At 36.9% G+C, this 24,167-nt stretch overlaps 2 protein-coding genes across 3 annotated transcripts in view; one reads left to right on the top strand and one right to left on the bottom strand.

Annotated features, from left to right (window-relative positions):
* ccdc73 (coiled-coil domain containing 73) overlaps positions 1–3,568 on the bottom strand; it is a 28,266-nt gene extending 24,698 nt beyond the window's left edge. The window contains exons 1-2 of the mRNA XM_061969285.2: positions 3,500–3,568; positions 1,074–1,151 (exon numbers count right to left, since the gene is read on the bottom strand). Coding sequence (XP_061825269.2) covers positions 1,074–1,118 — 45 coding nt within the window. The 5' untranslated portion in view covers positions 1,119–1,151; positions 3,500–3,568. The remainder of the gene's footprint in view (positions 1–1,073; positions 1,152–3,499) is intronic.
* An 826-nt stretch (positions 3,569–4,394) lies between these two features.
* On the top strand, positions 4,395–23,308 carry LOC133612421 (DEP domain-containing protein 7-like). 2 transcript variants are annotated; one of them, XM_072913873.1, is made up of 12 exons: positions 4,395–4,537; positions 7,556–7,741; positions 7,830–7,971; positions 8,046–8,141; positions 9,180–9,364; positions 11,562–11,742; positions 11,848–11,997; positions 12,081–12,223; positions 16,731–16,873; positions 20,552–20,677; positions 20,930–21,005; positions 22,783–23,308. In XM_072913873.1, exons 1-12 carry the CDS (start codon positions 4,471–4,473, stop codon positions 22,980–22,982), a joined length of 1,695 nt encoding a protein of 564 aa, XP_072769974.1. In that variant the 5' UTR covers positions 4,395–4,470; the 3' UTR covers positions 22,983–23,308. The 2 variants fall into 2 exon arrangements, with proteins under 2 accessions (XP_072769974.1, XP_072769975.1); XM_072913874.1 differs by having other exon boundaries at positions 12,081–12,112.
* Positions 23,309–24,167: the final 859 nt, after the last annotated feature.

Consider the following 24,167-nt stretch of genomic DNA (forward strand, 5'->3'; position numbering starts at 1 on the left):
AACTTGGGAATTAATGACCACATAGTCAAAAAGCATGTTTTTGTTTTCAGTTTCTAATGCACTCCAATTCGTAATTAAAGTTATTAAATTAACTTGATAGGCTCTGGCTGATAGTCAATAATTAAATCAATCGAACAATAAATGAAAATGAACTTGATGACTTTGAAAAATTGCCATGTTTGTGTGCGTTTGTTTTCTTTGTCTCCTGCTTCCAAACAGGCAGCAAGAGGTTTCACTCTGTGCATCACTTTCAGCACGTGAGGGTGTTTGTTTGATCGCAGAATTAAATGAACGCAGTGAACCCTCAAGTCAGTCATCCACAATCTTTGTCTCTGTGAGTGGAGGCGGGACTGCTGGCTTCCGACAGCTAGTCACTGGTGAGAAGCACTCCAAGGTAACAAAATATAGGAAGAAAAAAGATGACTGTCCCATTGTGGAAATATTTTGGCGTCAAACCAAATGAGCAAGATGAGCCTATCAACACGGACAAATGAGTCAGAATGCCCAATTTGTTGGAATGTGATGGCAAAAAAAACATTAATCAAACCACCCGACCCAGTTTTGCCAACTGAGGAAAAAACAGCACTTCAAGATGTTCAATAATTATTGAAGTGCAATTTTGGCTAACAGGTTGACAGAAGATTGCATTTTTAATCTTTGCTTACTTATTAAGGATAATTAGTTCTTGAATAGTTATTGACTTCCAATAACAATTGTAAAACATACTAATGAAAAATAGAAGTTTATTGCGTTTGAAAGGGTTATTTGTATTATCATTATTGTATTATAAAGTATTATTACATTAGTGCTTAAATTGGTCTCCAAGTAATGCTGACAATAAGATTGTTTATTGGAAATAATTTGTGGGACAATATATTATCCATGTTATCGAACCTACACGTTGGTTTTTCAAATTTAGAAAATAACAGAGTTCCTTTAATTATTGCCTGCTTCCTATTAATGTTGTCATCTTTGCTGTTTAGGAAAATACACATGACATCTAGAGCATTTTAATCATATTTAATCAGATATATTTAAGAAGACCTGCAGGTGAGGGTGTGGTACCAACTTACAGCGACACTGGGCGACAGAGCTCTACAATCCATACTGTGGTCCATTACGCTGCTCTTGATGACCAAGACTGCTCTCCCCTGTTAACAGAACAAGCTTAGATGTTTAATAAAATCTCACTTATATGCCGTAATTACTTAGTTGTCTGCAATTGCTACTAATGCTAAATTCTTAAATTAGAAATAATAGGTCTGCACATTAAATTCTCATCATGTTATTCAATCACTACAATCTTCTTTGTTTTATACAATTTCCACTGAAGTGACAGGAGAACACTTTGATAACCAATTTAGATTGAAATGAACCAGCCCACTAACAATAATAGGGGGTCAAGGCAATAACACTGAATGTTTTTTTTTTAATTATCTAAGTTATTTAATCAAAACCATAGAACCGCATCTGTCCATGTAGTCAAACTGACTCACGCACACACACACACACACTGAAAATAGCATTAGTGGGAGGTCTTCTCTAACCACTGATGAGACCTTTTTTTCGCATTTAACCTGCAAAGGTATCAATAATGTTGGGGCATTAAATGATCCCTGTTAGATTTGGCCAGTATAAGAAAACAACATTTTGACCCCAGGCGGCGGAAGGAAGGAGTGTGACGTTATGTCTGAGAGTTGTGTATGCATCTTATTATGCGTATGTGTGTGTGTGTGTGTGTGTGTGTGTGTGTGTGTGTGTGTGTGTGTGTGTGTGTGTGTGTGTGTGTGTGTGTGTGTGTGTGTGTGACACCATGAGTGTAAACCGCATTGTCTGTCTCCTAAAACACAGTTGAGCAGGTATTACCCGCCATCTCTAAGACATGAAAAGACATACTAAAATCCCTCTTCTAAGAATAGAAAATGTTTGTATCAAGTAATTAGTCACTAATCTTTTTTGGATTATTGCAATACCCTACAATTCCTATTTTACAGCATGGATTCCCACTTCAGCTATAAACAAAGATGGCAAAGTACTGCTAAGGCTATGCTCTAATTTAACTTAAGACCTTGTAACTGTCATCACGTTTTATATTATTACCAAATTCACCTCATACAGGTGCATCGCAATAAATTACAATACAGTGCAAAAATGATTAGATTTCAGGGGTTCAATTCGGACAAAGAGACCAAATAACTCTCAGGGAATTTTTTCCAGTGTATCTACTGCCAATAGTGAGAAACAGTATTTCACAATATTGAACCTTTCGGCATTTCATTTATTTAGTTCAGTTCAGTTTTAGTTTATTTTGAACATGCATACAATACTATGTAATTCATCACATATTTCCAGTTGTTTCATTACAGGACGTCCAACAAGGAGTAGGAAGAAGCAGAGCTTATTTAATCCTACCCCTTTTCATACCATAGCAATTTTATCCTGTTGTCTTGTTCTCTGTAACATAACAGTGAACAAATCAATTAAAAACAAATAATATACCATAGTAAGTAAACAAATATTAAATACATAAATTATTTTTGTCTCAATATAAAAAAAAGTAAAATAAAATAAAAAAAAGGGTTCAAGATGTTCATCATAATTCTTGTTCTGTGTACTTTGTGAACATCTGTAGTTTGAACAGTCTCTTGACTTAAACTGAATCATATTGGTGCTTTGTTTGATTTCTTTGGTTAATTCATTCCATAATTTAATTCCACATACTGATATGCTAAAGGTTTTAAGTGTTGTACGAGCATACAAATATTTTAAATGAGATATTTCTCCTCTTTTGTTGAGAAGAATTGTTGTACATTATTGGGTAGCAGGTTATAGTTTGCGTTGTATATCATTTTAGCTGTTTGCAAATGCACCAAATCGTTGAATTTCAATATTTGTGATTCAATAAACAAAGTGTTTATTTATTTATGAGGGTTTTTTTTTTTTTAAATCACCTGTAAGCTATAATCGTCAAAAAGGTTAAGAAATACATCTATGAAGTATTTCACTCTGTATAGTGAATCCAAATTACATTTTTCTTTTTAAATGTAACAACTTATTGAGACGCATGTGTAAATAACAAACTAAATCATAGTAGTCATATTCGTACATACTGTAAAGTAAATGTTACAAGAAGGCATTATTGAAAATATAAGCATTCTAACAGAAAAACTTTGTGATTTGATCCATATATTTTTATCACCAATGATAAATTACTCCTAAAACAAACACAATGCAAATTATACTAGTTATTTAATTAATGTACTGGGTTAAAATGTTATCTACAGTCTAAAATTGAATTAAATAACCCCTAAACAACTTGTTAGCATTAGCCAAACGTTGCTAACCGAATGCTAATGTTTGCTAGCAGGACTCATACATTTGCCAACAAAATATTTTGTCGCCATCAATATTAGCTGATAAATGCTACAAATGGATTAAATCCTAATTAATGTAATATGTATGAGGGTAACAATAAATACGGATAACATTACCTACCTACCTTTAAAAATATGTTAAAACCAAACACAATCAACCCAAGGCAGCAGCTGTCACTCGCCACACATACGGGTACTTTTTTCTATTATATAATGTATACGGTAATACCGGGTAGATATATATACATATATATATATGTATTTTTTTTTTATACAAAAAAGTTGCCAGTAAGGGTATATAATGTATCATATATATATATATATATATATATATATATATATATATATATATATATATATATATAATTCATTATTTTAATACAAAAAAGGTGCCAGTTAACTTGTCCAAGATCATCATGAAAATGTTCACCCACCCATCCATTGTATACCGCTTGTTCCGTGAAAATGTTCAATATTAGTAAAATAAAAAATACAATGAAAAAAATATATTGTTTATATACTAACGAATATATACGTTTTAAAATACAATATTATTTTTGTTTGTTTGTTTGTTTGCTTTTTTATTGCTTTGTCGTGTTCAAGGCAAATAAGGACTATTTTTTTCTATTGACGACGGAGCCAAAGCGACCCATGCTAGAAGTAACATTTAGCCTAGAATATTAAGTACAGAATCGATAACAATAACACTTCAAGTATTGGCCAAAATATATAAATAAATAGGAACGCCTCAAAATATAATAATTGTATGCCATATTGTAATGTTAAAAACCTATGCAGGGAAGCCATGAATTGATTTACGTGGACCCCGACTTAAACAAGTTGAAAAACTTATTCGAGTGTTACCATTTAGTGGTCAATTGTACGGAATGTGTACTGTACTGTGCAATCTACTAATAACAGTTTCAATCAATCAAAAAAAGTTGAAACTGTGGTTCGCTCACCGTCGGGGCTTTAGCGACATCTACTGGTCAACTTTATAACTGCTGCTTGCCTGGGTGAGTTTGATTGCTTCCTCTTTATCAGCTGTTCTTAAAGGAAGTGGTTTCCCTCCCCTTATCGCAAGAAGTTTGGAAACATGGCCTCCATTAAAGAAAGAGCTGCGGCCTTGAATCTTGTGGAGAAACTGCAATTTCGACCTCTAGGTATTTCCAATTCATTATTTCCATGGATAACAAAACGTTCTGCTTTTGTCTGTGACTTGCCTTTAAAGCTACATTTGTAAACTACACTATTCTCAAAAATGTAAGGCCATTTTGCTTTTGGATATATTCCTGTGTGTGTGTATATGTGTATATATATATATATATATATATATATATATATATATATATATATATATGTGTGTATATATATATTTTATATATATATATATATATATATATATATATATATATATATATATATATATATGTGTGTGTATATATATACACACATATATATATATATATATATATATATATGTATATATATATCAGTGGTGTGCCGTCAGGGCCAGCAAGGCCTTCTCTGCTGGCCTAACATAACCAGAAATCATGATCTTAATTAAAGAGACAATTATTTTTTTCGAAAAGTATTCATATTCTCTTCATGTCATATTATGCTCCTTCCAGTGCTGTTGTTTTTGGTTTAAATTTTTATCCAATCAGAATTCAGCTAGCTTATGTTGCCATGCTGTACTAAATCTGCCAGAGGCCTTCAGAATCAACAATGCGGGCGTCCGTGCACTGTAAGTGAACGGGCACATAGAGGTGATTGACAGTTGCGATAGCCAATCAGATCACGAGTTGTTGTCAGTAAAGCCTTATAGACGGCCTCACGTTGAACGTGACATTTACACGTCCTGTGATTGGATACTCATCGGGACCGTTAGCGGATGAATTTGAGAACATATAGAGTTGATAGACAGTTGTGATAGCCAATCAGATTGCAAGTTGTTGACAGTAACTGTTCTGTTACAACTAAAAGTTGTAAACTCTTGTTGTTAAAGTGTGTCATGCTTGTCATTTAATTGACATTGTTCCATGTGTATTTGTCGCCATCATGTGGTCAGGGCAGTTAATATATCTTTAAGAAGTGTGTACTTTGAATTAAACTTTATTGACCGGAAGTTGCATAAGCCAAGCAGAGAAATGTACGGTATATGTTTTAATTGCTGATGCGTTTTAATTGATTTTTGAATGCGCCAGAAAATACCCCGTTTTGTATACTGTTAATGTGATTCAATGCCCAGTAGGGCGTAAATGTGTTCCTGTATAATATTTCTCCAGCAATGGTCATGTGGTGACATCAATTATGGTATTTTGAGAGGTAATCATTGAAATCGGACATCACTGAAGGCCTAGGTGAGAAACGCATGGTCCACCACTGATATACAGGTAAAAGCCAGTAAATTAGAATATTTTGAAAAACTTGATTTATTTCAGTAATTGCATTCAAAAGGTGTAACTTGTACATTATATTTATTCATTGCACACAGACTGATGCATTCAAATGTTTATTTCATTTAATTTTGATGATTTGAAGTGGCAACAAATGAAAATCCAAAATTCCGTGTGTCACAAAATTAGAATATTACTTAAGGCTAATACAAAAAAGGGATTTTTAGAAATGTTGGCCAACTGAAAAGTATGAAAATGAAAAATATGAGCATGTACAATACTCAATACTTGGTTGGAGCTCCTTTTGCCTCAATTACTGCGTTAATGCGGCGTGGCATGGAGTCGATGAGTTTCTGGCACTGCTCAGGTGTTATGAGAGCCCAGGTTGCTCTGATAGTGGCCTTCAACTCTTCTGCGTTTTTGGGTCTGGCATTCTGCATCTTCCTTTTCACAATACCCCACAGATTTTCTATGGGGCTAAGGTCAGGGGAGTTGGCGGGCCAATTTAGAACAGAAATACCATGGTCCGTAAACCATGCACGGGTAGATTTTGCGCTGTGTGCAGGCGCCAAGTCCTGTTGGAACTTGAAATCTCCATCTCCATAGAGCAGGTCAGCAGCAGGAAGCATGAAGTGCTCTAAAACTTGCTGGTAGACGGCTGCGTTGACCCTGGATCTCAGGAAACAGAGTGGACCGACACCAGCAGATGACATGGCACCCCAAACCATCACTGATGGTGGAAACTTTACACTAGACTTCAGGCAACGTGTATCCTGTGCATCTCCTGTCTTCCTCCAGACTCTGGGACCTCGATTTCCAAAGGAAATGCAAAATTTGCATGGTTGGGTGATGGTTTGGGGTGCCATGTCATCTGCTGGTGTCGGTCCACTCTGTTTCCTGAGATCCAGGGTCAACGCAGCCGTCTACCAGCAAGTTTTAGAGCACTTCATGCTTCCTGCTGCTGACCTGCTCTATGGAGATGGAGATTTCAAGTTCCAACAGGACTTGGCGCCTGCACACAGCGCAAAATCTACCCGTGCCTGGTTTACGGACCATGGTATTTCTGTTCTAAATTGGCCCGCCAACTCCCCTGACCTTAGCCCCATAGAAAATCTGTGGGGTATTGTGAAAAGGAAGATGCAGAATGCCAGACCCAAAAACGCAGAAGAGTTGAAGGCCACTATCAGAGCAACCTGGGCTCTCATAACACCTGAGCAGTGTCAGAAACTCCTCGACTTCATGCCACGCCGCATTAACGCAGTAATTGAGGCAAAAGGAGCTCCAACCAAGTATTGAGTATTGTACATGCTCATATTTTTCATTTTCATACTTTTCAGTTGGCCAACATTTCTAAAAATCCCTTTTTTGTATTAGCCTTAAGTAATATTCTAATTTTGTGACACACGGAATTTTGGATTTTCATTTGTTGCCACTTCAAATCATCAAAATTAAATGAAATAAACATTTGAATGCATCAGTCTGTGTGCAATGAATAAATATAATGTACAAGTTACACCTTTTGAATGCAATTACTGAAATAAATCAAGTTTTTCAAAATATTCTAATTTACTGGCTTTTACCTGTGTGTGTGTGTGTGTGTGTGTGTGTGTGTGTGTGTATATATATATATATATATATATATATATATATATATATTACACATTGTGAATTTTGTAGTTTGTTCTTCCATAAACATGATCCCAAAGCTAACTGTCCATACCTTTTTTTGTAAGTATTTTATGTAAAATCCCATGCCAATGATGATGTTTTGGTATATTTTAGTTCATGGGGTTACAGTGAAACCAGTCCAGAATCTTCCATCGGCAAGCAGCCTCATCTCCCATCTCAGGTCTTCTTTAAAAGTGAAGCGCCGAAGAGTCTACCTTAAATCTCACAATGACTGTTTTCTGGGCGCGGAGGCAGTGGATGTGGTGCTGGACTACATTACTACCGATAAGGCCTTTAAGGGTGAGTATGCTGCACATGTGTGTTTACCGAGCATATCAGTTATTCACGCGTTCAAGTAATCCAAGATTGTATTTTTTTTAAATGAAAGGTGCTGCTGCATCCCGGGACAATGTGGTGAATGTGTGCCAGGCATTGCTAGACTGCAATGTGTTTGATGTCGTCGGGACTAAAGTTTTTGGCAAAGACAAGAAACGGGTTGAATTTCAGGACAGCAAGAGTGCTCTTTACAAGTCAGTCTGATGGACCCACAATAGAGAATTGGTGCACAGGGTATAATTTTATTTTACTTAAAAATGTCTTCTAGGTTTGGAAACGAAAACGGACCCTCAGTGGAAGACTTGGAGACAGATGTGCTGATGAACTGTATCCAGAAACTCTTTTGTAGTTCACCTTCAAACAGGTACGAAAAGAAAGTTGAGTTAACTCGTGATTAATCGTAAAAAATATATACCGGTATCACATTTTTCATGTATGCAGATTAATCATGCATTTACAATAAAAGGCATTGTGTGTTGCTATCAGGTCAGTGCATACATGAGTGAGGACACTCTAACTGGTGTGCTTGCTGGCTAATTTGTTGTCCAAAGTGAATCTTGACTGGACTTTTGATAGAACTTTTAGCAAGTTCTGAACAAATCAATGATGTGCAGTCAAGTAAAACATTTAAACATTTTTCCTGAATGGCATTCAACGTGGGGGCCCAGTTGCTGGTGGGGTGGGGGCAGTCTCTGTTTCTGCCCGCATGGGGTGTGGTCTGTCCGGGGGCTGGCTGTCTCCTGCTTCTCCCGTGCCTTGTCCTCTGCCAAGCGCCTCTGTCAATGGCCTGCTGCTGTCCCGGCGGGCCGGCACGGATTTTTTTTGTGTGGTTTCTTTTGTAATTCAAGTTATCATTACATGTTTGTATTGTTGCATTTAAAACAATTGTATTGTTGATGATAGAGGTAATTATTATTCATTATCAATAGTGCTATTTCTACTGGTATTTGTGACATTTGTAGTGTAATAATGTTCATTGTCATTTCTGTGTTATCAATATTAACTTCACTAACTGCTTCTTTACTATTACTTTTCATATCAATTTTGTACATATCGTAGTTGCTGATGCTGTTCTGTTATTGTGATTGTTATTGTCATTGTTGTGTTTGTTGTTGTTGTCTCTCTGTCCCCCTCTTATCCCCGCAATTTCCCCCTCTGTCTTCCTTTTTTTCTCTCTCTATCCCCTCCTGCTCCGGTCCGGCTGGGCCAAACATTAATATAAAGTATCCCACACTTCTCTTTTGTAAAGCAAATCTGTACAGCAACTATGGGCATCTACATCAACAATATGATTTGCCTGAGTGGCTGGACAGGACAAAAAAAATACTAATCAACCCCAACATTATCTTTTAAAACAGAAGTTCTTCATTCAGTGATTCTTGTTTTGTTTTTGTTTTTGTAGGAATGCTGAACAATTATATTCCTCAGGGCTGCAATGTCTGATACCCACACCTGTCAAACTCACCCCGCTGTCCACAAAACTTCCCCACTTGGACAGTTCTGTCCGTGCCGATCTGGAGACGGGTGTGGAAAATCTGAATCTGAGTCCCAACAGAGGGCAGACACACACTGTGCTTCCACAGACTTGTAAGAAGTTACATTTCTTGCATTCAGAGGCAAGTTTTCAGCATGTGTTATTGTGGTATTCTTTTCAAACTTTCAGGGATTATAAGGAAACATTATTGAATTTGACTCAAAATCTCTAGGGGAGGTTGTTTTTTTTCTTTAAAGCTCTCTTTTTAGCTTTAGCACCATATAATTTATTTTGTTCATTCCCATTTTATCAGCACAGGCCTATAAGTAAAAGATGCTACAGACTATGACATTTGATTTGTTAGAGCAGTTCTTCTCATGTATTTCTTGTCATTACCCCTGAGGGGAAATACATTTCTGAGACCCCGCCTGAATTGAATTACTTTAATTGCTAACTTGAATATACAGATTTATCCGTACAACCCACTGTGAGTTAGTCTTATGTTAGTCACCTTATTTTCGAAGTAGATGAATGAGATTAGCTGTTGTATTGATGTACTAAGTCAATTAGTAACATATATACAGTGTGATTCTTAATACAAAGAGAAAAAAAGCAAACATTTCACTGGGTTTTTTCGTTTTTATAAAGCAAAAACCGTAACATTTAAAATGTTTTAAAACTTTAAACAATGGTCACTTTTAAAAATTTGCAACAATATTGCTTATGTTGTAGCTTATCAGAAGGGATGAATTGTGCATACTCTGAAACATTTCAAACTGTCAACAACAGTACATCAGTGTGAACATTTCCTTTTAAAATAATTTCACATTCAACTTCAATGCAATGTGCTATCACTCTGCCAGATGCACAGAAAATGTCCAACAACAAAAATTTGACTCTGCTCGTATTTACTCGCACTACACGTCCTTTGAAAGCTTGGCTTCAAACTTGATATTGCTCCTCTTAACCTTTGCTCGATGTTAAGCTGGGATCTGTACTTTTTTTTTTTTTTGCAGCTCATCACCGTAGGAAAAAAAAAACATCTCACAGAGTAGTAAAATGGTATAAAAGGTTGTTTCCTAATTTCCTATAGTTATAGTAAATCCAAAAAGCTACAGTGTGTATATTTTATCTTATTTATGTGTTTTTGTATTCAGATTATCGACACTACACTGCAAAAACTGAAATCTAAGTAAGATTAAATATCTCAAATAAGGATGATATTTGCTTATTCTCTGTCTGATAAGATAATTTTTCTCACTAAGCAGATTTTATGTTAGAGTGTTTTACTTGTTTTAAGGGTTTTGGTCCTAAATTATCTCCGTAAGATATTACAGCTTGTTGCTGGGATTTGATGACCTATATTGAGTAAAACATGCTTGGAACTAGAATATCAACTGTTGCAAAGCTGTGTCATCAACACTCACAAGTATAAAACTACTTTTTTAAAGTAATAATTTCTTATTTCAAGCATGGAAAAAAAAAAATCATGACTTTGACACAATTGTGTCTCATATTAAAACAAATGAACGTTGCTGTTTTATTTTCAATGAAACAATAGAGAATATGTACTCATATAGTAGTACAGTTGTTATTAGTGAGATACTTATTTTAAGGTATTTTTGGGTTCATTGAGGTTAGCTAATTTTACTTGTTTTGGAAAGTCTTGACAAGCCAAATTTTCTTGTTCTATTGGCAGATAATTTTGCTTAGTTCAAATAAAATACCCCTAATTTTTGTATTTTTTTTTTTCTTGTTTTTGAACACTGACTTTTTGCAGTGTAGTTTTTCTTGCTATTGACGATTACATTTTTCTTTTTATTCCTGTCACAAACTTATCCATTTGTCCACCTCCGTTAGCTCTGTATGCATGTGTTCCTGTGTACTTACTACTACTGCTAGAACAGGGCGCCTGCTTATTAGATTGAGCACTGATGCCACCTACCTGAAGGCCTGCGTATCATACTAACATGAATACTAGAATACTACAAATAATGAGCATCTCCCCTGCTACTCGCGTCTCCAAAAAGGGGTCCATACCTATTTGAAAAACACTGGGTTAGAGCCAATAAATCTGATTCTGATGTATCTCTTTTGAGATATATCTGTCTGTTTCTGTCTCTCCCTCTGTGTCTCCCTCTCTGTGTTTCTAACGCTGCCAGCTGTTCACAATAGTTCTCCACCTGGACAGTCCTGTCTGTGCTGGTTGAGAGAGAGAGATTTATAATTGATTCCTACTTCCTACTTTTGAAACGTATAAAAATGTCCCTCCTTATACAAACATCACTTATATGTGTGTCATTTTTCTAGTGATAGATGAGGTGTGGCAAGAGCAAACCCTCTGCAGACTGCTAAATGTGGTGGATCTGCCTGTATTGGAGAGAGTGCTTCAGTACACTCCATCTCAGCCAATGACTCCCAGTAACCCTGACCTGATCTACACCAGCAACCACATTGACAGACAAATTCTGAAGGCCTTCAGGGACTCTCAGTATGTTGTTTTTTATATCAATCACCATGAGACAACAGAATTACAGGTATGTTTGTATTTGTCATTTTACATTTAACGTCCATGTCATGTTCTGTCAACTTGCAGAGATGATGAATGGCTTTGTGCAGCCCTGGACTGTCTGGACTTCCTTCCCGACGAGCCAGTAGTAAAGCTGAGCCGGGAGCTGCCTTTCTCGTTCCCTCAGGAGCAGCAGAGCACTGAGCAAGTGGAAGCTGATGGCGACACTCCAGGGAAGTAATAGCACAAGCAGCAAATGGCCGCATGGAATTCGCTGATGATATTTCCATGAATCATGTTCAATGTCTCCTTTCAGGAAGTAAATGTCTCTCCCAATCAAGTACAGCTCAGTGTAAGTTGTTGTATGAGACACTGGCGAGACACTACAGCAACACAGATTGTAGACCCCCGCTACTTCCTGAGCAAATGACTGATGTCTACACAGCAATTACTGAGATGATTGGTAGGAACTCAGACTTTATTGAGAAAGAAAAACCTATTCGGTGCCTGATTTCCTAAAAGTTTGCGTGTACTAAAACAAGTTCAAGCTTGATAGCACACACAAAGCTGATCATCTAAACATGTGCAGAGTGGATTGCGCCTGTAAAAGGGGAACATTATCACAATTTCAGAATGGTTAAAACCATTAAAAATCAGTTCCCAGTGGCTTATTATATTTTTCGAAGTTTTTTTCAAAATTTTACCCATCACGCAATATCCCTAAAAAAAGCTTCAAAGTGCCTGATTTTAACCATCGTTATAAACACCCGTCCATTTTCCTGTGACGTCACATAGTGAATACAAACAAACATGGCGGAAAGAACAGCAAGATATAGCGACATTAGCTCGGATTCACACTCGGATTTCAGCGGCTTAAGCGATTCAACAGATTACGCATGTATTGAAACGGATGGTTGTAGTGTGGAGGCAGGTAGCGAAAACAAAAATGAAGAAGAAACTGAAGGTATTGAGCCATATCGGTTTGAACCGTATGCAAGCGAAACCGACAAACGACACGACAGCCAGCGACACGGGAGAAAGCGAGGACGAATTTGGCGATCGCCTTCTAACCAACGATTGGTATGTGTTTGTTTGGCATTAAAGGAAACTAACAACTATGAACTAGGTTTACAGCATATGAAATACATCTGGCAACAACATGCACTTTGAGAGTGCAGACAGCCCAATTTTCATCAATTAATATATTCTGTAGACATACCCTCTTTTCCTGAAAGCTGATCTGTCCAGTTTTGGAGTTGATGTCAGCAGGCCAGGGAAGCTAGGGTCGATATTCTTCTCTTGATCATCTTCGGTGGCATAAGGGACGGTGTGAGCCAAGACATCCAGGGGGTTTAGCTCGCTCGTCTGTGGGAACAAACTGCCGCCATTGCTTGCCGTGCTACCGAGGTCCTTTGTCCCTGAATTGCTCACACACTCCGGCAGATTCAATGGGGGTCTGGCGGCAGATTTCTTTGACTTTATCGTTGGAAATGCATCTGCTTTGAGTGTCGCAGGATATCCACACATTCTTGCCATCTCTGTCGTAGCATAGCTTTCGTCGGTAAAGTGTGCGGAACAAACGTCCAATTTCTTGCCACTTTCGCATCTTTGGGCCACTGGTGCAACTTGAATCCGTCCCTGTTCGTGTTGTTACACCCTCCGACAACACACCGACGAGGCATGATGTCTCCAAGGTACGGAAAACAGTCGAAAAAGCGGAAAATAACAGAGCTGATTTGACTTGGTGTTTGAGAAAATGGCGGATTGCTTCCCGATGTGACGTCACGTTGTGACGTCATCGCTCCGAGAGCGAATAATAGAAAGCCGTTTAATTCGCCAAAATTCACCCATTTAGAGTTCGGAAATCGGTTAAAAAAATATATGGTCTTTTTTCTGCAACATCAAGGTATATATTGACGCTTATATAGGTCTGGTGATAATGTTCCCCTTTAAGTGAGCAGAATAAGGCTTGCAATCAATTTTGCCTCTTGGTCTTTATTAATTTGCAGAATACATGCGGAATAGCAAAACGCCCTCAATACTCGGAGGGGGGGCAAATATTCAGCACGCGCATTGTGATTTATCAACACTCATCTCACTCACTCACTCATCCCATGGCCTAAGAGGCCATAGGGGTGTCATGGTGGATGCTTGGGCAGTCAGGGATCTCCAGCGCTCACGATCTTCTGCTGTTCGTAGCAGGGTTTGGAAGCTGCAGCCAGTCCATTCTTTGATGTTGTCCATCCAGGCCTTTCTCTGCCTGCCTCGTCTCCGCTTCCCCTCTACTGTTCCCTGCAGGATGGTCTTTGACAGGGAGGTGTGCCTTGTGACATGACCAAACCAGGTCAGCTTGCGACATTTAACTGTTGAGAGTAGAGGTTCCTATTCGCCAGCATGGGTGGTAACTAGCTGTCTAACAATCATTTGTCCGGTGTTCACTGTATGATATATGCAGCATTCTTCTGTAACATTTGTTTTCAAAGGACTGTATCCTGCGCTCAGTGTCCGCTGTGAGCGTCCAGCTCTCACAACCATAGAGTAGGGTGTAAAGAACAAGTGACTTGTAGAGTCTGACCTTCACCTGGAAATACAACACTCATCACCGTTTTGCAATAACTTTTGAGTGTTTTATTTAGCACCTCTGAAAAGTATGTGCAAACTGACACAGTTCCACAAACCGCTGCAAGAATGAGAGCTAGCACTGTGCTCGAATCGGAAAGACTGACAAGAGAGTGTGTGTGTGTGTGTGTGTGTGTGTGTGTGTGTGTGTGTGTGTGTGTGTGTGTGTGTGTGTGTGTGTGTGTGTGTGTGTATTTCTACCCTTCTTGAGACATCAACATGGAAAAGTACCTTCCATATGAGGACCGGTGAACAAGTTAGTACATAAATCATGGTCCCTACCATTGCCTCTAATAGAGAATGTCTCATTTGCACCCCTGGTGGTGAAATCTATCAAAATTAGGGTGGTCCCAAAAAGGAGGGATTTTTCAAATTGACTGTGTGTCGCTTTTAAAACTGCTCCCACTCTGGTCAACATATGTAATAAGAGTGTGTAAGAAATTGAAATGTGCTCCCTTTGGCCAAAATTAATAAAAATAGATAAATAGATATGTGTATAGAGACATACTGTAATAACTTGAAGTAAATAATGAAGATTAAAAACCAATTTAAAAAAAAAATATATATATATATAGCTAAAACCTTACCTTTTTTTATATTTGCATAGTATGTATATACTGTATTATTAATTTTCAAAATACAAATCTTTATATAATCTAGAAGAGGTGGTCCTAAAGATGTAGGCATTTTTCAGAGGCCTCAAGAAGGTAATACACACACACACACTTTTGTGTGTGTGTGCGTGCGTGCGTGCGTGCGTGCGTGCGTGCGTGCGTGCGTGCGTGCGTGCGTGCGTGCGTGTGTGTGTGTGTGTGTGTGTGAGTGAACTTATTTGCATGATCTGTCAGAAACAAAAAAAAGTATTAGACATATCATTTGTAGAGCAACATCCTTTTATAATTTTACAGCCTGGGTGAGTTGAGCCAGGGTCTGATTAAAACCTATTCAATAGATGCGTTTTGGTGTCTCCTGGAGTTTGTTTTTTTTCAATGGCGTTTAGAATATACTGTATATTATTAACATATCTTCTAAAACAACTCCTTAAAGCAGTGGTTCTTAACCTTGTTAGAGGTACAGAACCCCACCAGTTTCAAATACGCACTCACCGAACCCTTCTTTAGTGAAAAATAAAATGTTTCGTTTTTTTTCAAATTCAAGACAAAGTTATGTTTTTTTTAATGGTGCACAAAATGAACCGTACATGAACATCACCTCGTTCAAAGAATAAAACCAACACAGTGCATGAACTCACAACAAATGACACACCTGCAAATCAGCGTGACTTCGGCTGTTGCTGTATCCATAATCATCATCATCGGCGGTCACTCGAACGAGTATGACGACCATCCTGGTAGGGGAGTATCCCTTTATCGAGGATGCCTGTGCGTGACTTTGTTTTACGTGGGGAGACTGGTGCACAGACAGTCACCACACGATCCTTGACAGAATCGGGTCAGGGTCCAGTGGCATGGAGTCTAAGACGTTGAGGTCTTCACTGTATCCCTGGCTAGGGGGCAGTCAGGTACTAGGCCTTTGCCAAGGGCCACCTGGGGTAACAGTAGTAAAGGCGTTAACCTCCTAGTGCCCCAAGACCCCATAGAGGAGCCTCCACTGCTGGATGCACTTTAACGTCATGCCCAGGACGTATCCATAATACGCCAATAGGGAGAAGTTTTTATTTACATGATGAGTCGGGTGTGTGACCTCCGCGGCGGAGGCTCTGCCGAACCCCTGAGGCCTACTCACCGAACCCCTAGGGTTCGATCGAACCCAGGTTAAGAACCATTGCCTTAAAGTATACATTTTGTGTGTCTTGAGCACAGTACGGTAAGTGTGGCCTCTCTGCAGCACACAAAAAAAAGTGGGTTTTAATTGTGGATGCACCGGACTGCTTCTAAAATGCCCGTAAAAAGTGGTACATGCTGACTGCTTCTTGTTTGATAGCAAAACGCCGCAGGTAGGAATGTGATACCATAAATGTGCAGCAAATGATTGTCTCCATGGTGAAAGCTGCGTAGTATACGCAATATACTCATTTAAATAAAGCGGTCTGCACTAGTTATGGCACTTGTAATGTTGGCAGATTGCATGCAACACGGCCAATAGTACACACAATTTTATAGATTGCACACACTGTTTAGCACATGGTATTTAGATCTTAGTAAATCAGGCCCCTTTAATTTCTTACTACTGTTAAATGTATTTATTATTTCCATTTTGACAGTACTGTACTGCATGCAATTGAATATATTTAAAACCGTATTATCGATAAAAGAGCCTTTTATTTTCCTTCTTAAAATCAAGTCCCTCTTTCCTTTGTTCTTTTTCTTGTCAATCTTGCCCATTCCTAGTGAACGCGAAATTGGTCACAGCTCTTGAAGCTCTCCAGCTGTGCCTGAAGCTGCTGCCACATAACTGCAGAGAGGAGCTGCGTCGGCTTCTTCATTTCATGACAGTAGCTGCTGAAGCACAACACATCAAGCTGGAGACGGAGGTGCGTTTGGTAGTGTGATTTGATGACTGTGTGATTTACGCCAAGGATTTTTTAAATATGAAATACATTTTAATATTGGTTTATTTTTAATGTTAAAAGTATATATTGTAATGTAACATATTTTCATTATAATTCAAATGGTTTAACATTCCTAAGTGAAAATTGCTAAATTTGCACATTTCCTGATCAAAAACAGGGCAGAAACCTAAGCTCTGAGTTCAATACACACTTACTTACAAATATTGTACCGGGCATAAATCTGAAGAGATTTACTCTGAGAGCAATGTGCTGAATGCTGGGGGCGCATGGCTGTTTGAGTTTGTCAGTATGCTGCAATATAACGTTGGCAGGAACATTTAGATCATGACTTAAAGTAGTCAATGTAAATGTGATTTTTAAAAAAAAATAACTTTATTGAAATGGTTTCACACAATTATACAATGTCTGGTCTTTTAACATTGTTTCTTTTTTTAAAGAAACAATAATTCCATTCAATGTCATATATATAAAAAGTAAGGATGACAACAAAATCATTTTCAAATACCTCCCATCTCTGCATACTTTTATGCATACATATACAAAAAATCATACTCATCCTAATTGTACAGCATATCATACTCATTATTTCATGATTTAAGTAGAGATGGTGTGCTTAAAGGGGAACTTGTTTTGCCTATCGTTCACAATCATTATGAAAGACATGACAATGAATGTTATTTTTTTTAATGCATTCTAAATAATAAATAAATGCGATCAAAAGTGTGCTTACAATTAGAGATGTCCGATAATGGCTTTTTGCCCATATCCGATATTCCGATATTGTCCAACTCTTTAATTACCGATACCAACCGATACCGATATCAACCGATATATAAAGTCGTGGAATTAACACATTATTATGCCTAATTTGGACAACCGGGTATGGTGAAGATAAGGTACTTTTTAAAAAAAAATGAATAAAATAACATAAGATAAATTAAAAACACTTTCTTGAATAAAAAAGAAAGTAAAACAATATAAAAACAGTTACATAGAAACTAGTCATTAATGAAAATTTGTCTAATTAACTGTTAAAGGTTAGTACTATTAGTGGACCAGCAAACAATGATGTGTGCTTACAGACTGTATCCCTTGCAGACTGTATTGATATATATTGATATATAATGTAGGAACCAGAATATTAATAACAGAAAGAAACAACCCTTTTGTGTGAATGAGTGTTGGAGTTGAATGAATGGGGGAGGGAGGTTTTTTGGGTTGGTGCACTAATTGTAAGTGTATCTTGTGTTTTTTATGTTGATTTAATTAAGAAGAAGAAAAAAAACGATACTGATACCGATCATTTCCGATATTACATTTTCAAGCATTTATCGGTCAATAATATCGGCAGGCCGCTATTATCGGCCATCTCTACTTTTAGTCAGTTCGTGTGATTCTCTATCTGCTTGTGGTTTAGAGGAAGACAGGACATTGCTACCCACTGTGACTGAAATGTAGGACGGGTGGTGGGAGAGGGTGTTATTATTTTACTTTTATTATTTTTTTTTTTTTGGGGGGGGGGACAACAAAAACAGTGTCTGTTTTCTCAGTACCTGTATCATGATTTCCCTATTAAATGAATAAATAAATATTATTAAAAATAATAAATAAATTAAACCTTACTTCTAGTCTAAGAGTGTTCAACCTTGCGGTAAAAAAAGATGTGTTGTTGGGAAACTATCAAAAACATGACTAGTTGTTTGGACTATCTCAACTGTGGGACACAGGTGCAAATGAACTCACCGTGGAATAAGGGACATAACAACAACAACAACAAAAAACGATACCGATAATTAAAAAAACGATACCGAAAATTTCCGATATTACATTTTAACACATTTATCGTCCGATAATATCGGCAGGCCGATATTATCGGACATCTCTACTTACAATGGAGCCTATAGGAGCCATTCATTTCTGCCTATAGAACCCCTACATCCAAACACCTCCATTGAGGTTTTATGTACATGATGTAAGTATATATGTAATGTAGTAATGAGCACATTTGTAATAACATTTAATATTTACGTATTTTGAGCATATTAAATATATGCGGTGCATAAATAAATTTAAAAAAAGCATCACGTTTGCTTTTTTATCTTCATCACTGATTAATAATCACTGCAGACTTCATGAGAGCCAACAAATATAATTAAAAAATCACTTACTGTACAATGTCTGCTGTCATTTGGATGTCGACTGATAGGATGTTTGTATATTCCTGTTTGGATGAAAAATGTCTCTTAATCCTCGCAAAAACGGGGTCGGAGAGACAAGCGTTTTTTGTGACGTTCTCGCCAGTTCCAGGTCCTAAACTTGTCAGATTATATCCTCAGCCATCTACTTTTCAGGTGAGATGCGTGATTTATGATCGACAATAAACTTCCAGGGAAGCGAGGAAACAGCAGACCACTCGATGATGTAAACATAGCGACACACGGTAGTGATCACGGCGCCCCTATAAATAGTTTGTCTGCGTTAGCGCTTATGATAACAATATCACTAATACTTGGTTAATGTTCAAATCACAACATGTAAATGGAGTATTGCTGGCGCTTTTTGAATGGTTATCTGATTTTTTGGGCGGAATATAAGACTTCCCATTGGCTCTGCTGTAAGCAGACTTTTATTTACGTTTTTGTTTAATATTTACAATGCATTAAAAAAAAATCCATGTATCATCATGTCTTTAATAATGATTGTGAACGATAGGCAAAATTTTAAAAAAAAGGGCAGTTCCCCTTTAAGTGTAACATATTTTATTCTTGCTAATCGGACAATACAACACAGAGAAATCATAAGGTGAAGCACGCAGTTTCTCATCCTTACCATAAAGAGATGGGCTGGCAGGTGCTTGTTGCTACCGTCTTTTCTTAAACTCTGGTGGCTGGAAAGTTCAAAACAAGACTACACACTGCAAAAACAGATGCCGGTACTTAAAACAAGCCTAAGTTATTTCAAAGACAGACATTTTTTTCAAACCCCAAAAAATGTGCTTGCCTAGAAATCTTAAAAACTAGATTTTACTTTTGACTTTAAGAATTAAAGGAGTCCTAAAATAGGAAACCATGCCTGACTTAGACTTAAACTTAGATTTATTTTATTATCATTCAAATTTGAACTTTACAGTATAGTTGCAGCTGGAAAAACAAAAAAAATGCACTGATTTGTACTAAAGTGTGTTTATGACCTTTACGTTTACCCAAAGCTATAGGATCTTGGGCGTTAACAGTTCAAAATTAATTTATAACAATTAGTTAAGAAAATGTTACCATTATACCAACTAGTTGATGCTGGGAAAACATGTCTGTTATAAAGGCATTAAACGCAACCATATCAAGTTGTTATTCTTCAAATTTAAGGAAGATACATTATAAGTTGGAGAGCCTCATATTTTGTCCTCATTTTAAGCAGGAATTCATTATAGGTTGCATCATTGTTGTTTTTTTACTTCATATCTGCCTGATAAATCTAAACATGTTTTTCTGTCATTTTTTCTGTAAATGTCCTGCTTATTGCACTTTTTGTACGCACCTTGTGCTGTATATTAACCTTTCATGTTGTAAGTAAAGCACGTTATCCCTGATCTGTCTTTTTTGTTCTTTGTATTCAACATGAACAAATATGTTAAACATGTAGGTGGAAAACCGACTTGTAGTGAAGACATCGTTTTCCAGGGCCATCCTGAACTGCAAGGCACTGTCCAAGGAGAGAGAGGATCTGATGCTGGTATTCATGCTTAGCAACAAAAAGGACATCTTTAAGGTAGAGAATGCCTGACAGAATACCTCAATGCATTTTTAACAAGCGTTTCTACAATTTCATGCAAAATCACTTTAAAAAAAAAAAAAAAAATATTGCTCAAGAAATACATTCCTGTTTTTGCAAAGTAATAATACATATTTTACATTTGTGTCAGGATGTAACTGAAAAAGGTTTGGCATTGAAAGGTCAAATCATGTCTAATTGCATCATTATTGCTAAGGCCTTTATACACGTTTGTTCTTTTTGTGCCAGATACCAGGAACTCTGCACAAAGGAGTGAGTGCTAAACTGGCTGACCTCGTTCGTGAGAAACCGCCCGATGTTGCTGGTGAATGCCTGTTTTATGACTAGGAAAAGCACTAAAAATAAAATAGATTAAATACTGTAAGACACCTGTGTCAAACTCAAGGCCAGGGAGCCCTGGGAATAATATACTGTACGTCAAAGTACTTTATATCTTTTCTTACTAGATGTATTTATTCTTTCCATTTTGACAGAAAAAAATACATGTACTACATGCAACTGCATATATTTTGAACTGTATGATCTAATAATGCAACAAATATTATATTATCATACATTACAAACATATTTTGTTAAAATAAATACTTAAAAATCTGCTTGACTCATGATTTTAAAGCAACTTATCCAGTAAATTGTACACTGTAAAAATGCTAACACGTTTTACGGTAAAAACTGTTAACTCAGTCGGCAAAAAAAAAAACAGTGGTACAGGTTTTGTTTTTTTTCTTTTACAGTCAACACCATGAAAAAATAACCATAGATTTTACTGTAAAAACAGTAGTATTGTTTTTACATTAACAGCAATACACCATAAAAAACAACCACTGATTTTACCATAAAATTTAAAAAAAAACAGTGGTACCGGTTTTGTTTTTTTTCTTTTACAGTAAACACCATGAAAAAATAACCATAGATTTTACCGTAAAAACAGTAGTATTGTTTTTACATTAACAGCAATACACCATAAAAAACAACCACTGATTTTACCATAAAATAAAAAAAAACAGTGGTACCGCTTATCCATTTAGAGTAATACATCATAAAAAAAAAGAGGACCCGTAGATTTTACCGTAAAAAACAGCAGTGTCGTTTTCCATTTGCAGTAATACACCAGGAAAAAACAACCGCAGATTTATCCGTAAAAAACAGTGGTACCATTTTTCCATTCATAGTAATACACCGTAAAAACACAAACAATAGAATTTACTGTAAAAACAGTGAACTGTTTTTCCATTTACAGTAATAAACCATTAAAAAACAACCCTAGATTTTACCGAAAAAAACAGTAGTACCATTTTTCCATTTACAGTAATACACCGTAAAAACAAGAACTGTAGATTTTGCTGTAAAAAAAACAGTAGTACCGTTTTTCCATTTATAGTAATATACTGTAAAACCATCGTAATTTTACAATAAAATTATGCTAACTGAGCAGTCAGTTGTTGTTTTTTTTACAGTATTAAGTTAAAGTACCAATGATTGTCACACACACACGAGGTGTGGCGAAATTATTCTCTGCATTTGACCCATCACCGTTGATCACCTCCTGGGAGTTGAGGGGAGCAGTGGGCAGCAGCGGTGGCCGCGCCCGGGAAAATTTTTTGGTGATTTAACCCCCAATTCCAACCCTTGATGCTGAGTGTTAAGCAGGGAGGTAATGGGTCCCATGTTTATAGTCTTTGGTATGACTCGGCCGGCTTTGAACTCACAACCTACCAATCTCAGGGCGGACTCTCTAACCACTAGGCTATACGTGTATAAGTATAATGCGAACCCTCATACATTTATATTCACGTGTTGTTCACATTAACAAACGGCTCTTTAAGGGCAGCCTTGACTGTGATGTGGATGTGGCCCTCAATGACAAAGGAGTTTGACTACTCTGCTATAAGATCTCAATTATGTCTAAAAAGTATGGTCCCTTACTGGGCAGGACTATACAGTACCTCGGGAAATTCTCAATTCATTCACTCCAATATTATTTACCTAGTGTTACTCTAATTACTCGCATTTGGAGAAAGGCAAGTTTGAAACGATGAGTGCAGGTTTTGTTCCTAATGTTCAATTTCGTTGTTCTTTAGAATGCCTGGTTTCCAGTGGGACTTCTACCGACACTACCAATAACACAACAAAACAAGAACTTTGGACTTTGCTCCACAGCATTCATCTGGATACAAAGATCTCAGCCAAGGAGAGAAAGCGCCTACTCAGACAGTTTTATCAAGCCCACCCAGAAATATTTACTAAGTATTTTGGTGAATCTGCTGTTAATGTGCTGTAGCTTTGCACATCAGTGGCTTGTTTTTTTCATATTAATCTTTTTTTTTTTAAGTGCTGATTAGCTTGCAGCCCATGTCCAATCTGTGGATATTGTATATAGTTGTTCAGCCTTTTTAAAAAAAAGAAATGAAAAAAAATAGATACACTTATTAAAGTGGCCCCTCATATCCTTACATTTTTCAGTATACAGTAAAAAAAATGTCTGGACATCTCTGACCAATAGAAACCATCATTAATAGAATTGTAAATATGTTTGTCTTTGTTTACATGTACACTTTTGTGATTTGTTTGGAAATTAATCTAAATAAAGAAATATATATTCATGAAGATGCATTTCGTTATGCTTCGGGTTGAGGTTATGGTCTAGTTATTTCAAACATGCATACATGGCTACATTTAAGTCAAGTTTTACCTCAACTTAGGAGCTTTATTGGTTTTGTGAGGGAGATCGTAACTCAAAACATTTGCATCTCAGGTCAACATCACCCATTGAAAATAATCTAAATCAGCTCAATTGAAGTTTCGTTGGACCCCAAAACTGCACAATTTTAACATGTAACCTTCCATCCATCCATTTTCTACCGCTTATTCCCCCGCGACATGTAACCTGCCTTTTAAAAATAAAACTAACTTTTAGACAAGACTACAGTAGTTTTATGAAGTAATGCAATAATGTACAATATATACCTTAGAGAGCGGACTTCTATCTACTTGCAGCAGTGACGTGCGGTGACGTTCATGGCTGGTGAGGCACTGACTTCTATTTAAAAAAAATTATTAATGGAACATACCCTTCAAATGATTTTTTGAAAACTTAAATGGAGGTTGATGGCTGTTATGTCTGTGGAGCTGTAGAGGATGTCAATCATCTGTTTGTGGAATGTGAGAGTGTACATGTGTTTTGGGTGGAGATCAGAGATTGGCTGAGAGACAAGGGTGTGGAGATGACCCCATTCTCTATACAAAAGATCAAATGTGGTATTTTTATAAACGACTGTAACATAGAAATGTTTGTCAACATTATTATGCTCAAGGCAAAACATTTTCGACATAAATGTGGATTTATGAAAGTAATATCTGTCTATTACCTGACACCTTCTACAAACCCCGTTTCCATATGAGTTGGGAAATTGTGTTGGATATAAATATAAACGGAATACAATGATTTGCAAATCCTTTTCAACCC

Source organism: Nerophis lumbriciformis, linkage group LG10, assembly GCF_033978685.3.
Source record: "Nerophis lumbriciformis linkage group LG10, RoL_Nlum_v2.1, whole genome shotgun sequence".
NCBI classification, from domain to species: Eukaryota; Metazoa; Chordata; class Actinopteri; order Syngnathiformes; family Syngnathidae; genus Nerophis; species Nerophis lumbriciformis.

Coding starts and splice junctions, on each gene's coding strand:
- LOC133612421 (XM_072913873.1), top strand. CDS start 4,471: ATGGCCTCCATTAAAGAAAGAGCTGCGGCCTTGAATCTTGTGGAGAAA. Junction 8,142..9,179: donor TGTAGTTCACCTTCAAACAG/GTACGAAAAGAA, acceptor TTGTTTTTGTAG/GAATGCTGAACAATTATATT. Junction 12,224..16,730: donor AGCAATTACTGAGATGATTG/GTAGGAACTCAG, acceptor GCCCATTCCTAG/TGAACGCGAAATTGGTCACA.